Source organism: Phyllostomus hastatus, unplaced genomic scaffold (assembly GCF_019186645.2).
Source record: "Phyllostomus hastatus isolate PE091 unplaced genomic scaffold, TTU_PhHast_1.1 phas_contig_159, whole genome shotgun sequence".
Lineage (NCBI taxonomy): Eukaryota > Metazoa > Chordata > Mammalia > Chiroptera > Phyllostomidae > Phyllostomus > Phyllostomus hastatus.
Genome location: NW_025333640.1, coordinates 2,197,585 through 2,212,941, shown reverse-complemented (window position 1 = coordinate 2,212,941; position 15,357 = coordinate 2,197,585). Strand labels below are relative to the sequence as shown.

The following is a 15,357-nucleotide window of genomic DNA, read 5'->3' as shown; positions in this document are numbered from 1 at the left end:
GAGCTGGGGAGAGGCCCTCTGGTGGCTCTGGGCTCTGAGCTGGGAGAAGGGAGGGCCCTGTCTCTGGGTCTGATGACTCCCAGGTTGTCGTCTTGAAGCCATCACTGTTTGTCCAACAGTCAAGGAACAAGAGGGGGATCCCCTAACCTCTTTCCAGCCAACACTTCCTAAAGGTGACAATGGGTTGGGTGGACCCTGGGAGTGCTCCTCCCCTCAGGGCTGCCACAGCACCCTGAGGGGAAGGGGAACCCAGCAATAATAACAAAAATGGCCATGAACAACAGGTTGGGTCTCCTCCCCCTCCTGCCCTCAGTCCTCCAGGGCTCCCATATCCCTTGCAGTAAAGGCCCAAGTTCTCCCCGAGGCCCATAGGCCCTGGATGACCTGCTCCTGTCCCCTCCCTGTCCTCACATACTCCCTTTCTCCGCCTCACTCTGCTGCAGCCACACAGGCCAGGCCAGGTCCAGCCCCAGGGCCTTTGCATAGGCTGTGCCCCCTGCCTGGAATGTTCTTCAGTCTTTGCTCATATGCCACCTCCTCAGAGAGGCCTTCCTGGCCCCCTTCTATTTAAAAATACACTTCTCTTCTTCAACCCCCACACACTTCCCATTGTCCTTCCCTTTTATTTTTCTCATCATTCTAACACTAAGAAAAGTAATTTACTTATTTTGTTTATTATCTGTCTCCTACTGTATTGTTAGGTCATGGAGGGTAGGATTTGTATCCATTTTTTGTGGATAAAAGTGCCTGGAACACAGCAGGTGCTCTATAGTGTTTGTTGAATAAATGAGTGAGTGAATAATAGCCTTTGGGGGTGAAGTGTTTGCTAGGATCTGGCATGACTTGCCCATTTTGTAGAGGAGAAAATGGGTTCGTAGAGGGGACACCGCTTGCCCACCCACCTACGAGCAAGGCTGGGACTCAACCCCAGGGTGGTGGGGGGCCGGGGAGGTTCCTGAGCAGGGGCAGGGCAGTGAGTCTGGCCGGTGGGAAGTGGGCAGGGCTGAGTCCCAAGGAAGCCAGGGGCCATCCTGACCTCATTGAATCAGACTGTGGTTTCCCAACACCCTGCCTGGCCTCCGGGGAGCCTGAGGGGCAGCCAAGAATGTGGTCAGGGCATGGGAGGGCCCCTGTGAGACTCCCGTGGCCCTTGCTCTGCCTCTGTCTCCCCAGTTCTGAGCAGTGGAGAAGCCACAGCAAGGCCAGCTCCTGGGGGCCCAGGGAGGTGGGCACGGGAGGGGCTGACCCATCTAACTTCTTTCTCCTCAGATCCTGCCCCCTATAATTTCCAAGACATTCATTTATACTAAAGTGTGAACTTGCACTCCAGGAAGCACAGCTGAAGGGGCAATGCTTAACCCGAGTGGGCTGGGCACTGAAGGTAGAACTACAGACAGGATGTCAAGCTGGTGTGTAGGGGGGCATCCTTTCAGATCTCATCCCTGCCTTGTGCCATGTGGTCACACAGCCCTGAGGCCCCCAGCACCCTGCACCTGAGACCGCCCCCGGTCAGAACAGAGGCCAGGCGCATCTGGGCAGCATGAAGCACCTTTATTCTGGAGAGCATGCCCCAAACAGCAAAGCAGGTGGGTCTGGCAGGCCCAGCTGGTGCAACCCAGCATCTCTGGGGGCCCCTCAGTCCAGGATGTGCAAGCTGGGGGAGCAGGGGAGTGCTCACTTTTCAAAGCCCCAAATAGAAGCCATTGGGCAAAATGTGTGTTTCTCCAAGGAGGTTTGATTGGCTTCTTGGGGTAAGGAAACAGGTGACCACAGAGATGAACCCAGCTGAGGACTAGTCAGACTGGATTAGGTTCATGTCCCCATATGTCCAAGGGATGTACTGGGGAGGATCTGGTATCAGTGAAGCTGGCCTAGATTCACAATTCCGCCCGGAAGCCCCCCAATCCGTGCCTGGGCCAAGGTTAAGGCATTCGGTGTTAGTGCTTCCACATGGCCACTAGGGGGCAGCAAGATGAGGTGTAGAGACAGTCTCCTTCTGCCTCTGGTTGCAAGGCCCAGTCCGGTTAGAAGTCCAGCTCTGGCATCAGCGTGTGCTTGGGACGGCTGGGGGGCTCAGGCTCCTCCTCTGGAATGTCCTCTGGGAAACCTGTCCCATCCCTGTGCTGGGCCTGCCAGGCTCTCTGCTGGGCTGGCCAGTCCAGGTGCGCCCAGCGAGGGTCAGGGGTCCCCACGACCTCGTCCACTAGGTTTTCCAGGTCTGGTGGGGGCTCCGACCGCTCTAGCAGAACAGGCGAGAAGGGCCCCACGAGCCAGGGCAGTGGCACGGCCTGCACCACCAGCTCTAGCAGCTCGTCCACGCAGGCGTGGGCCCGAGCCACTCTGCCCCGTCCCTCAGCCAACGCCGCTGCGGGCACGTCCCCAAAGCAGCGCGCGTCGGCGAAGGCGGCCTGCAGGGCATCCACGCTGCGCCGGACCTCGGACACCTTATCCTGGGCGCCCCGGGGCAGGCCCCGCACGCTGCTCTCCAGTGCGTCCACTGAGCTCTGTAGCTCCTGCATCAGACTTCGGGATAGTACCAGTGTTTCCAGCTCCGCCTGTGGGGAGGGGCGGGAGGGGCGGGGCCTCAGTGTCCTGGAGGGACACTTGCTGAGACCACAGCCCTGCCTCAGTTTCCCCATGGATACAATGGTATTGTCACTCTGACTCAATTTCCCCACGGACACAATGGGACTATCTGCCTGCCTCTGTTTCCCCCATGGACACAACAAGACAGCCCTGCCTTCCCAAAAGTAGGAATCGGGAAGGTTTCCCTAAAGGGCCCACAATGAGACTTTCCTAGCCTCAGTTTCCTCCATGGACACTCCAACCACCTGACCTCACCAGTTGGCTAGACGCAGCTCCAGACAGGCCCATGGCAACCCTGGGCGGATCCAGAACCACCTCCTACACCCCCACCATCCTACCTGGCTGCGTCGGCGGCCGTTCTCCAGGGCACCGAGGCTCCAGTCCCCCCACAGCTCGTGCACTTTCCCAGGGCTGGCTGGGGCGGTGGGCGTCACCCCACACCGCACAAGGTCAATCTGTGGGGGTGGGAGAAGTGGTCGTCAGAGGTGGAGGATTTGGGGGGTTCGATCTGGCCTTATTAAGCATCTAGGGAACACCTGTGAGCAACCTGCCACACCTGCTGGTCCAGCCTGGCCAGCCTGTTCACTATCTCCCCTGCCCTCTGGCAGGCCCTGCGCACAGGGCTCCCCCAGAGCTCAGACTCGCTGCCTGGTGTTTGCTCATGCCGGTCCCTCTGCCAGATACGCTCTTCCCTCCACCCTACCCCCGACCTCTCTCCTGGTGTGCTCCAGCTCTAGTCCCAGTGCAGACGTCACCAGGAGGTCTTCCCTCCTCCCCTTCTGGCTGGGTAGACCCCTCCTCTGGGCCCCACAAACACCTGCTGTGTTCCTCGTTATAACCTCACTCTCCCGACGGGACCGTGAGTATCCTAAAGGGGCCACTGTGCCTTCAGTACCCAGGACAGGGAATGTATTAGAAAATAGGCAGAAATAAAGCATGGCCCATTGATACAATGAAATAATATTGAGCCATAGAAAGGAAGTTCTGATACATGCTACAAAATTAATGAACCTTGAGGATATTATGCTCAGTGAAATAGACCTACTCAGGGGTTCACAGGCACCCTCTAGTGGCTGCTGTGGGGATGACAGTTGGATCCAGGAAGGTAGCTGGGGGACTAGGTGAGCAATTGCCGGGGCTGGATACAGGTGGACGGAGGAAGAGGAGGGAGGAGATGTGGGTAGATTCAGGATAGACTTTGAGGACAGAGCTAATAGTGTAGCCGATGAGTCAGATGTGGGAGGGGATGAGAATATGGAGCTGCAGGCAGTTGAAGTGGGGAGAGGGGATGTGAGATAAGAAGGTTGGGGCATCTGAGCCTATCGAGCCCAGGAAGCAGGAGCTGTCATGTCCCTTTGGAGCGAGAAGGGATGGACAATGTGGGAAGATGTTGGCTGTGAGCTGGAACCTAAGGGGTGGAGAGGACTGGTGTTGGTGACAGGAGAGTGAAAGAAGAGGCACCTTCTCTCTCTCTGGACCTATCTTAACTGCCTGTGAGTTCCAACTCCTACTTCGCCTCCTCCGCCGAACCCTTCCCTCACTCCCCAGCCTGACTCGTAGCAGGCCCTGAGCTTCCCCAGCCCCAGGCAGTCCCCGGCCCCAACCCTGAACACACGCACTTAGAGGCGGCTGAGCACAGTTCTGCCTCCCCCTTCAGTCTAGCATGGGGCCAGGTACTCAGCTGGTGCTCAGCCCATGCTTAGTGGCCTGCATTACGGGGGTGGGGGACAGGCGGAGGGCTCTCACCAGCTCCAGTGTCTCCTGCAGCTGGGCCAGTGTGTTCTGGGCGTGGTGTTTCTTCTGCCTCAGTTTCCCGAGAGAGTGCTCATATGCCAGGTGGCGGAGCCGTGCTGACAGGGAGCCCAGGCGCACAAAGTAGCCCTGATGTCTCCTCTGCTCTTCCACTGAGCCCACTTCTGGGCCTTCAGCCTCCGCTGCCAGCGCCGCTGGAGGACAGGATGGGGGACGGGGGGTCAGCATAGACACCACCTCCATGTCTGTTCACTCTCCTTCTGCGTGGACAAGCCCATGGGCTCCCAAATTTATAGTTTCCCTTTATCAATATCAACTCATTCAACCTTCCCTAAACCCTGTGATGTAGGCACTTTTATTAGCCCCACTTCACAGATGGGGAAAACTGAGGGAGAGGTGAAGTCCTACAGTCTGCAGAAAACAGAACTGGAATTCAAACCTGGACACTCTGGCTCTAGACTATTCTTTAAAAAATTTTTTTGCTTTGGCTGGTGTGGCTCAGTGGATTGAGTGCCAGCTCGTGAACCAAAAGGTCACTGGTTTGATTCCCAGTCAGGGCACATGTCTGGGTTGCGGGCCAGGTCTGCAGGAGGGAGTGCATGAGAGGCAACCACACATTGATGTTTCTCTCCTTCCAGAGGAAGGGAGGGAGAGAGAAGGGGAGAGAAACATGGATATGAGAGAGAAATATCAATCGGCTGCCTCTTGCACATTCCCAACCAGGGACTGAACTTGCAACCCAGGCATGTGTCTTGACCAGGAATTGAACCTACAGCCTTTCGGTTTGTGGGACGACATCCAACTAACTGAGCCACACCAGTCGGGGCTAGACTATTTCTTTTTCTTTCTTTTTTTTTTTTTTTTGAAGATTTTATTTATTTTTAGAGAGGGGAAGGAAGGGAGAAAGAAAGGGAGAGAACACCTACTGTGTGCCAGGCACTTGTGATATATTCTTTAAGAGGCAGTTTAGCACATTGGTTAAGAATAGTCTCACCCTGGCCTGGCTGGTGTGGCTACGTAGGTGCTCCAAAAATGCCTCACAGCCTTTGTGCTGAGGAGGAAGCACGTGAACACATTTTCTAGTGCCGTAAAGCAAGGGTTGAGCAGTCAGACTGTGTCCAGCGCCAGCAGACAACACTAGAACACTGGAGAAAGGTGGGCTTTAAAGGGGCAGATGCTATTGAACCCAAGTGTCTAGTTTTTGAAGGCGAGGCAGGAATCAGGATGTGTAGGGCAAAATCTGGTTGTTAAATGCATGCAATAAATTAAAAGATTTTAAAGGCATTGTACAGGCCAGATGATATAATTTGGAGGGCTGGCAGTTCAAGACCATGACTCTCTTGAGCCTTTAAGCCAATTATGCCCTTGGGGTCTGGGTGGTCTGTTTCTAGTAGGATGTGGGCTGGGGGGCCATGGAAGTGGAGTGGGAGGTCAGGGCTAGGCCCCAGCTCCATGTTCCTGCCGATCAGTTATGTCCTTGAGCGAGCCCTGAACCTTTCCGATCTGGAACCTCCGGGGATGTGGACTGGGCAGGAGGACTTAGGGATGGGGCGGGGAGGGCACTGGCCTCACCAAGCTCCTCCTCGGTCATGGGCAGGAAGTGGTCCACCAGCTCCTCCGACTTGCCCAGCACAACGTCCACAGCGTGGCTCATGGAGCGCTTTAGCTCCACACTCCAGCGCCGGCTCTGCCGTGCCAGGCCCACCACGCCGGTCATACTGCTGGCCACTGCATCCTTGGCTGAGGTTACCACCTAGAGGGAAGGGCCCCTGATCCAGGTGCTGTTAGATTCTGGCTCCTTTCCCTAGCCCCTGGGGCCAGGGGTCAAGGATTCCTGGCCAATTCCCAGCTCTGGGCCAGAAATCCTCCTCTATAAATTGGAGAAAAAGAAACTATCTCCCTCACAAGGTGGTTGAAGGGGTTACCAGCACCTACTGGCACATATTAAGTGCTCAATAAATGTGGGTGCCAACTATTTTCATCTGGCTGGTGTTTTTTGAGGTGACCAAAGTCCCAGGTCCAGGCTGGGTCTGGGAGGAGGCAATCTTCCTCCCTCCCACTCCCACCCCCCGCACGCCCCCACGGTGTGGTACCCTGTCGGAAGGCTGCTGGAGAAAGGGTAGCTTCTCCTCCAGCTTGTCTAGGCCCCTGCAGGCAAGATCATTCACTGTAGCCACTGGAGAGAGACAGAGAAAGAGAGAGAGGCGGGGAGAATCTGGAAGATGACAAGAGAGATACAGAGTAACATAGAAGGAGGGAGTGCTGGAGGGAGAAGCAGAGGAAAAAGGAGGAGAGGAGGAGAACAGGGAGGGGAGGAGGGAGAGAGAGAGAGAGACAAGATATGGAGAGGTCAAGGAAAGCCTGGCTGGTCCCCTGAGGGGCTGGAGACCCTGAGGGTGTGTGTGGGTCATCAGGCTGGGCCCCGCCTCCTCCACTTTCCCCACCTCTGCTCTGCCACTGGCTTCTGCCAGCACCAAGGTGACTCCACAGCCCTGCTCAGCTCAGATGCCGCAGCAGTGAGCGGGCTCAAGGTCATTCAAGCCAGCAAAGGAGATGGGGAGGCCCTGGGCTGGGACCCTCAGATGGCTCCCTTCTTCAGTCAAATGTGAGACCGAGAGCCTTCTGCCCTCCCCACATTGGGCATCAGGTTGGACTCCTGAGCTGGTCACAGGTCTGGGAAGATGTGGGGCCCAGGGCAGGTGGGGGCAAGGACACAGGGGCAGGTGGGGAAGGGAGGATGGGCAGGCAGAGGGAACCCAAGGCACAGCAGGCCAACCAACAAGGGAGGACGACACCAAGACAGATGGAAAGGGGACAGAAGGAGGGGACCACAAGTAAACTGCACAGTACACCCACAAACAGAGGAGAAATGGGACAGGCGAAGAAGGACTGAGTGAGGAGAGCACGGGTGGATGTGGGGAGAGGCAGTCAGACTGAAGGCACACAGGATAGGTGAGACCACGGAGGGACACCCAGACCCTGGGGTCCACCCCAGGGCATGCCATGTGGGTGGAGCAGGAGAGGGTGGAACCACAGGGCAACCAAAGTATTCTGGCCAGGGGGACTCACGCTGAGGTTGCAGGTGGCTGAGCAGCGGTTGGGCGTGGTCCAGAGCGCTGGTGGTGAGGCTGCACACGCAGTGCTCGGCCAGGCGGCAGGCAGAGCCCAGTAGCGGGTGCCTATCCTTGGCTGCGCTATACGCACCGGAGACGGCAGTGCATGTGGCCCGGACCAGGGGCAGGGCCACAACTCGCTGCACTGCGCTCTGTGGGAACGGGAAACATCAAAAGGGTCCCCAGGGAGGTGGGAGTTTCAGCCACTCTTTAGCCCACTTTCACTTTCTCTCTATGGGCCAGAATGAGGGGTGGGCAAGAGGGCGTATGGAGCATCTGGCTGTGTGCAGCAGAGGAAACCCATGGGAAGCGGCTCACAGGCTCCTGTTCTCAACAGCACACGCACAGCGTGACAAGTTCTGATAGAGTCTGGTGGCTAAGGGCACACAGCCTCTGGAGCAAAACTGCCTGTAGTCAGTTGTGGTTTGGCCACCTCTGAGTTGTGAGCTTGGGCAAGTGAGTGAACCTCTTGGCGCCTTGGTCTCCACTCTGTAAAATCGGTTTCCAGGGCTATGATCGATGTGTTGGGGGCCAGTGTATGTGAAGCCCTTGGAACAGTGACTGATGCAGAGCAGGTGCTGCGAGCGCTGCGGTTGCTGCTGCGGGTGTTAAGAGCGCCGCGATGCTGGACGCAGAAACAAGGACGTGTGGGCGGGGAGACCCGGAGCGGGAGAGGGAAAGTTGGGCAGGGGCCAGCTGGGTCTGCTTGGAGAGATACTCCCTTCCCCGGGCTTCTCTGTGCTCTCCGGGGAAAGGGTAGGAAGCGCCGAGATGCCAGCTTCCATGGTCCAAAATGCCCTGAGTGAGGCGCTCGCATCAAAGATAGAGGCGGTAGGGGACAACCAGCCTGCAGCTGTTCAGGGAGGGACTGTACCCCACTCTTCCCCATGCCCTGCTTCACAGAACGTGCACCCCCTCACCTGCTGGTCCTGCTCCCACAAGCTGGGTCTGCGGGCCTGAGCCGCCTCATCCTCTGACATGCCTGCTGCAAGCAAGGTCACCTGGGGACCAGGACAGAGTGAGGGGGGTCAGCTCTCCCAGCTCCCTCCCAGGCCTTGGGTTCTGCCTGGAGCCTAAGAGCCTCTGTGACTCCAGGAATTCTTGTTCCTTCTTAGGCCCTCAGTTTCTTCATCTGAAAAATGGGGTAGCGACAATACTTTCCTCAAAATGTCACAAGGAGCACAGATAATGCATGTACAGGACTCCGCCCACAGTAGGTACACATGAGAGAGCCTCTGGCAAGGGGGTGGCTCCGTTGTGATTCAAAGCATGGGCTCAGGGTTTGAATCCTGCCATTATCTGCTGTGTGACTTTGGGCAAAGGCCTTCACCTCTCTGGGCTGTTTTCTCTTCTGCAAAGTAGGGAATGCTCCTGCTGTCCCTGCCCTGTACAGAACTGCACAAGCAGCCCCCCACAGGGATGCAGGTGGTAACTGTAGAATCCCAATAAACTCAGTCAGTTGGACAGTCGGGAAAACTGAGGCACACAGCAGTCCATGCTGGGCCCAAGGTCACTCAGCATAAGCTTGACTCCGAGTAGAGAGTTCGACCTCAGGCTCCCCGCCTGCAGTTCATCTCCACCCCAAGCCTTCAGAGCCGTGGTCCCCGCCCACCTGGGTCCTGAGCTTCAGCCAACTGGGACAAGGGTCTCAGCCACCTGCTCAGGCCTGTCACCTGTCTCTTGCTGAACCCTCGTCTGCCCACCCAATTCGGGGCCTCCTGGGCCTGCGGAGCACTCCTGGACGCCACCCGCGTGGCACTCACCTGGGCGTGTGCAGCCTCAGCCCCCAGGTACCTCCACGGACCCCCGACTCAGGCTCGTCTCCGCCCCCTGCCTGCCCCTCCTGCCTTATAGTGGCTCCGGAGGCGGAGCCTCTGGGGACTGACCAATAGAGAGAGGCCGTGCAGGGGCGTGCCTCTGGGGCGGGGCTCCAGGCCCGCTTGCTCTTCTCCGATGCTCCCAGAACCCTGTGCGGTTGCCAAAGCAGCTTGGGGACGCTAGACGCCCATGGGTTGAGCTACTTCCGTATCACCCTCAGTGGAGGGCGATCACAGCCCTTACCTCCACGCACAGTGACCTCAGGCAAGTCCTTAACGTTGTTCTGTTTTTTTTTGTTTTTGTTTTTTTTTGCTTTTCAATCCGCCGCTTAACTAAACCAGGAGCCTGGCTGGCCCATTCCCTCAGATTCTTGTTTTACAGATGAGCAAATGAGGCTCAGAATGCTTAAACCACTTGCCCTGGATCCCACAGCGATCGAAGGATTTGACTTAAACCCAGCTCTGCCAGGCTCCAGACCCTGGCTTTTTCATCATCGTGCCTGAAATGACCACCAACGAGCATGACATACCTCCCGGGGGACTGACAAATCCGAGCATGGCCCAGAGTTCCCAGGACCCCCAAATCTGACCCTGGCTCCCACTATGCCCAGCACTGTGTCAGCAGGTGGCTCCAGGTTCTGAGTTGTGAAGACACAGGTCCCTGGGCTTCTGCCCATCTGTTCAGCCTCATCCAGTCTGCCCACACTTGCCCTGGGTGACTGCCCCATGGGTTATCACTGGCCAGCATGACAAATTGTTTGGAGACCTGAAGCAATCTGGTTTAATTTAAACCTTCCCCAGGGCACAAGCTCTGGCAGGAATCCACCAGTAAAATGACACCTCGGGCAACAGTCAGGGTTTTATTTCCAGTTAAGCCTCAGGATAGAAGGGAGGAGGAGGACCAGCTACAGGGCATCAGATCCCAATTGCCATCCATTTGGAATTTCAAGCCCAGCATTCCATGCCCTGGTTCAAGCCTCTTCTTTCCTCCTTTATCCTGTAGACTGAGGAGGTTGCAGGAAGACAGTGACTTGGGAGATGGAGGAACACAGTACATGCCAATTCTGTTTGACAATTATTTATTAAACCCCTTGGGTCTGACCCCTAACTAAGTGATGAGTAAGAGGCAACTCAGCCCTAGGCCCTGCACTCAGAGACCCCCTAAACTGGGGGATAGAGAGAGCCAGAGCCAGATAAAGACAGCCCCAGTGTGGCCAGGGCTGTGCCAGAGGGAGGGCAAGAGAGCTGAGGGAACAGGGAGACTAAGAGATCTACGGAATGGGGAAGGCATTCCTAGAAGAGGATGCAGCATAAGCAAAGGCAAGGAAGCCACAGAGCCTAAGAAGTGTTTTGGGAAGCGTGGGAAGAATGGGTCCAGCAATTATGCAAAGCCTGCCTCACCCTTAAAAGGGGAGATTAATCGCCTAGTGGGGTGCAGTGTTCTGCCAGGCCATCCCTACCCATCTCCACCCCAGCCTTAAACTTCAAATGGGTTATGGCCACGGCCAGTAGTGTCTGGCCCTTTACGGCTTTAGGCTCAGCACAACACGTGTTATTCCGGAAGAACATCTTGTCTTTGTTGTCCACAAGCCACTGATAGAGGTCATCCAAGTTTTGGTCACAGACCCAGGGGTTACCGGAGATGTCAAAGCCATCCTTCATGTCCTGGGCTGCTCTGGGCTTCCCCAGGGATGCCCAGAGCCCCTTGGGCACGCTGGTCAGTAGATTGTTGGAGAGGTCCAGCATGTCCAGCTGCTTCAGACCTCGGAAGGTGCTGGCTGCCACTGTGGCCAGCTGGTTATTACTCAGGAAAAGGTGGTGCAGGTTTGGCTGGGGCACCAGTAGGTCCTCTTCGAGTGTTCGCAATCTGTTGCCTTCCAGGTGTAGACGTTCCAACTTCAGGGGGCCCCTCAGAAGGTCAGGGGGCAAAGTTTCCAGCTGGTTCTTGCTAAGGTCAAGGATGCGCAGATCGGTGAAGTTGGCCAGCAGGCCATTGGGCAGTGTCTGGAGGCGGTTTCCAGATAGGTCCAGGTGCCCCAGGGCTTTCAGGCCATGCAGCCATGAAGCTTCCAGGACGTCCAGCTGGTTCTCTGTCAGCACCAAGGTGCGGAGGGCAGCTGAGTTCTGGAAGAGGCCCGGGGGCAGCCGGGTCAGGGCGTTGCGGGTTAGATCGAGCACCTTCAGCCGAGGCACAGGCAATAGGAACTTGGCTGAGAGGTTCTTCAGCCCGTTGCTGGAAAGGTGCAGTTCCTGGAGGTTAGACATGTCCTGGAGGAGTTCGGGTGGCAGCTGGGTGAGGTTGTAGAACTCCACAGACAGGAAGGTGGTGTCAGCTCGGAGGTAACTCAAGAATTTGGCAGGTGGCTGGCAGGTGACGCTGCTGCCATTTTCCGACTGGAACACGAGGCAGGCGTTAGGGCTTGGGGTGACTCTCTGGGCTGAGGGGGCCACAGTTATTAGCAGCAGGAACAGGGTTCTAGAAAGTAGGAGGTCCAAGCCCCCTGGGCTGCAGGCAATGACAGAAGGTGCTTAATGAGCCAAAGTAAAAATATACCCACCTCAGTGAAACTATACCCAGACTCTTCCCACTTCTTCTCATCTGGACCTCCACCCCCGACCGCCATGCCTCCTCATCGTCTTGCTGGACTAGTACAGTCACCTCCTCCTCTGCATGTTTTAAAGGCAGAGCCAGTGAACTCCTACCCATCCCGCAAAGCCCCCAACTCCAATGCCCCCTTTTCCATGAAGCTTTCTCCTACTTTCCCAAACAGCATCCTCAGTTTCCCCTCTGTGCTCCTCCTCCTCTTTCTGTTCAGCCCTGACTAAACCAGGCTAGGTTGTGTCCAGTTCCTTCTTGCTTCCAGCACTCAGGTACGACCCAGGGCTCCAGGTGTGAACAGGACCCTGAATCTGAAAAGTGCCTGAAGCAGGTTTGGGCACAGGCGTTTGGCCTTGGGACTGGGTGGTTTACAGCTTGGCTCTGAAACCCTGGGTGAGCTGGGGCTTCTGCTCCTCCCTGTCCCTCCAGCAGGCCTCCGACGTTGGGGGTGGGCTCCCACACCCTGCCTGGGGTGCCTGCAGGCCAGCGCATGTGTGGGAGCAAGCTTATCCTAGCTGGGGCCGGAGTGTCAGTCTGCTCCAGCCAGCGGGCCAGCGGTGCGGCCCCAGGGCTTCTGGGTTCGGATGGAATGTCCGCACTGCCTGTCATCCAAGTCCGCCCAGGAGCGGCAGGGGGACCTACCTTCGGGTTAGCTCTGGGCTCCAGGAGGACATGGTGGCCTCTCTCTTTTCCATCTAGGTTCCTTTGGTCTGGTGAGTTAGCCTTATACCTGCCTGGGCTGGGGGAGGGGGCACCAACCATAGGGAAGTCCCCACCCACATCCTGTTCCTGATGGTGGCTAAACCTGAGCCAGGCAGGGGGAAGGGAGGGGTCAGGATTGCAAAATTGTTTTCCCGGCAGGGGGAGGACAGCAGAGGGTCTGCCCACCCCATCTTGTCCCTGCTTCTGCCAAGTTTTCCTTCCCCGATTCCTGCTTTTGGGAAGTGGGTACCCTTGAACCTCTGGGGCTGAGTCCCCACTCCAGGAATTCAAGGAATCAAGGGTCAAGCCTGGGGGATGGGGACAGATCTTTGAGCAAGAGGTACTATTTATGACACATCTGAGCAACCAGGAAGTGCAGTGAAGAGAACAAAAAACACTTGTCTTGAATTTATGACATGTTGTTGGATATATTTTTATTGAACTAATTTTTTAGAAATACAGTTCAGAAGTGAGTGATGCCAAAAGTCTCTGAGATCTTGGAAAAATGGTCTGGGAGGGACTAGACTTGGTGTGATCCCAGCTGTGCTAGGACTGCTGTGCTTGTGACCATGGGCATGCAGCTTAACCTTTCTTGGCCTCTGTTTCCCCATCAGTGAGGTGGAATTCAATGTCCAAGAGCCCCGTCCATTCTTCTTTTTAATTGAATTTAATGGGGTGATGCTGGTTAATAAAATCACATAGGTTTCAGGTGTTGTGCTTTCTTTCTTCACCCTAAGCTGATGCACTATTTGTTTTGGGTCTTTTGCTTACTAGTGAATGCATTCAGGGGCTATACATTTACCTTTAAGAGCAGCTTTGGCTGCATCTCATGGGTTTTGCTATTTGGTGCTTTTGTTCTTGTTGAGCTCTAAAAATTCACATGTGCTTTGAGGTCTTTATCTGTCTTGCCTGGCCACAGCCTCTTCTCCCTGGCCCCAACCATTAACGATCTGTCCCTATTCAGCTGTGAGGATGATTGTGGGACAGTGGACACACAGGCCCAGAGACAAACACGCAGGCTGACAGTGACAGACACAGATAAAGAATGACAGAGAGACACACGTGACTTCACAGACATAGATACTGACATAGAGAAGGCAAAAAAAAAATACACAGAACCCAAGAGAGACAGGGGCAGAGCCGGACACACAGGACAGAACGGCAGGCCTGCAGAGACAGACACACAAAGCAGACACACACCAAAAAGGGCAAAGGACCTGAGTAGACATTTTTCCAAATAAGACATACAAATGGCCACAAGATATATGAAAAGATCCTCAACATCACTGATCACCAGGGAAACGCCAAAATGACCATGAAACAGGATCTCACACCTGGTGGAATGGCTATTACCAGGGGTACAAGAAGTGACACGCGCTGGAGAGGAGGTGGGGAAAAGAGAGCCCTCTGCACTGGTGGTGGGGACGCATGAGTTGGGCAGCTGCTACAGAGAACAACATGGCGGTTCCTCGGAAGATTAAAAATGGAGCTGCCATACCATCCAGCAACTCCACATCTAGGTGTTTATCTGAAGTAAATGAAATCACTGTCTTTAGATATCTGCACCCTCATGGCTATTGCAGCATTATTCTCTCTCTCTCTCTCTCACTCGCTCGCGGGCGCACACACACACACACACACAGAGGAACATTACCCAGCCATAAAATAAGACATGAATCCTGCCATTTGCCACAACATGGGTGAACCTGGAGGGCATTATGCTAAGTGAAATAAGTCAGAGAAAGACAAATACTGCGTGATTTCACTTATATGTGGGACCTAAAAAATGAACTCATAGACCCCGATAGTAGAATGGTTCTTGTCAGGGGCTGGGGCGGGGGATGGGAGATGCCAGCCTAAGGGCACAGACCACAGTTACGAGTAAGATCTGGGATCTTGAGTATGGCAGCTGTAGTTGAGAACGCTGCATTGTGTACTTGAAAGTAGCTGAGAGAGTGGATTTTAAGTGTTCTGACCACACACTAACAGGCAACTGTGTGAGGTAATGGATGCGTTAACCCTTTCGTGGTTGTCATCTTGCAATATGCACGTATATCAGATAGTCGAGTTGTGCACCTGAAACTTATGTGATGTCATATGTCAATTACACCTCAAGCTGGAAAAAAAAACCAGACACGCACAGATTCTGCGTGTTAGGAGGAGCTGTTAGATGCCGTCACAGTGTTTTGAGTTTCTTGGTTGATTATCAGTTTCCCCCACAGCAAGGGGAAAGCGGGTCTGTCTTGTTCACACAGTAGGTGCTTCATTGACACAGGCTGGAAGGGAGGGTTATGAGCTGTAATGACATAATGCTGAAGCATCCTCTTAAAATGAAATCAGATCATGTCTCCTGCCTGAGACCCTCTGGTGGCTTCCCGTCTAACTTAAAACTCCGCAGGTGGGGTGAGTGCGGAGCAGGATAAGGAGTGCTTCACGAGGAAGAGTTTCTGTTTGGGAAGGTGAGAAAGGGCTGGAGACGGATGGTAGGGATGGTCGCCCGACAGCGTGAATGGACTTCACGCCACTGCATTGACCACTTAGAAAAGGCTGGCATGGCACATTCGGGTTTATGTGCACTTATGCACACTTTACCACAGTTAAGAAAATTGTACTCCTCAGCTGTGAGGCCCTGCTGACCTAGGTCCTGTCCTCCTCTCCCTTCGTTGTCGATGGACCTCCCCTCACCAACTGCTCCAGCTACACTGGCCACCTCCCCCCTCCTCTGAGTGAATTCCCATCTTGGGGCCTTCGAGCTGGCTGTTCCCCCTGCCGGGAAGGTTCTATCTGC

At 55.3% G+C, this 15,357-nt stretch overlaps 2 protein-coding genes across 4 annotated transcripts; both read right to left on the bottom strand.

The window, feature by feature from the left end:
* Nucleotides 1-1,530: 1,530 nt before the first annotated feature.
* PLIN5 (perilipin 5) lies at nt 1,531-9,296 on the bottom strand. Of its 3 annotated transcripts, none has more exons than XM_045831706.1 (8): nt 9,215-9,296; nt 8,372-8,452; nt 7,408-7,603; nt 6,432-6,514; nt 5,911-6,091; nt 4,333-4,532; nt 2,925-3,041; nt 1,531-2,555 (listed from the first exon to the last, which is right to left on the bottom strand). In XM_045831706.1, exons 2-8 carry the CDS (start codon nt 8,429-8,431, stop codon nt 2,025-2,027), a joined length of 1,368 nt encoding a protein of 455 aa, XP_045687662.1. In that variant the 5' UTR covers nt 8,432-8,452; nt 9,215-9,296; the 3' UTR covers nt 1,531-2,024. The 3 variants fall into 3 exon arrangements, with proteins under 3 accessions (XP_045687662.1, XP_045687663.1, XP_045687664.1); XM_045831707.1 differs by having other exon boundaries at nt 7,408-7,532; XM_045831708.1 differs by lacking the exon at nt 6,432-6,514.
* An 813-nt stretch (nt 9,297-10,109) lies between these two features.
* Nucleotides 10,110-12,660, bottom strand: LRG1 (leucine rich alpha-2-glycoprotein 1). The gene is made up of 2 exons (XM_045831270.1): nt 12,510-12,660; nt 10,110-11,774 (listed from the first exon to the last, which is right to left on the bottom strand). The coding sequence occupies exons 1-2, from the start codon at nt 12,560-12,562 to the stop codon at nt 10,685-10,687; spliced, it is 1,143 nt and encodes a 380-aa protein (XP_045687226.1). The 5' UTR covers nt 12,563-12,660; the 3' UTR covers nt 10,110-10,684.
* Nucleotides 12,661-15,357: the final 2,697 nt, after the last annotated feature.

What these genes read in the sequence shown, in the direction of transcription:
- LRG1 (XM_045831270.1), bottom strand. Translation starts at nt 12,562, where the DNA reads ATGGAAAAGAGAGAGGCCACCATGTCCTCCTGGAGCCCAGAGCTAACC. An exon ending in AGCCCAGAGCTAACCCGAAG is followed by an intron (nt 11,775 to 12,509) that starts GTAGGTCCCCCT and finishes CATTGCCTGCAG; the next exon opens with CCCAGGGGGCTTGGACCTCC.
- PLIN5 (XM_045831706.1), bottom strand. Translation starts at nt 8,431, where the DNA reads ATGTCAGAGGATGAGGCGGCTCAGGCCCGCAGACCCAGCTTGTGGGAG. An exon ending in CAGCCACCTGCAACCTCAGC is followed by an intron (nt 6,515 to 7,407) that starts GTGAGTCCCCCT and finishes GTCTCTCTCCAG; the next exon opens with TGGCTACAGTGAATGATCTT. An exon ending in CATGACCGAGGAGGAGCTTG is followed by an intron (nt 4,533 to 5,910) that starts GTGAGGCCAGTG and finishes CCTGTCCTCCAG; the next exon opens with CGGCGCTGGCAGCGGAGGCT.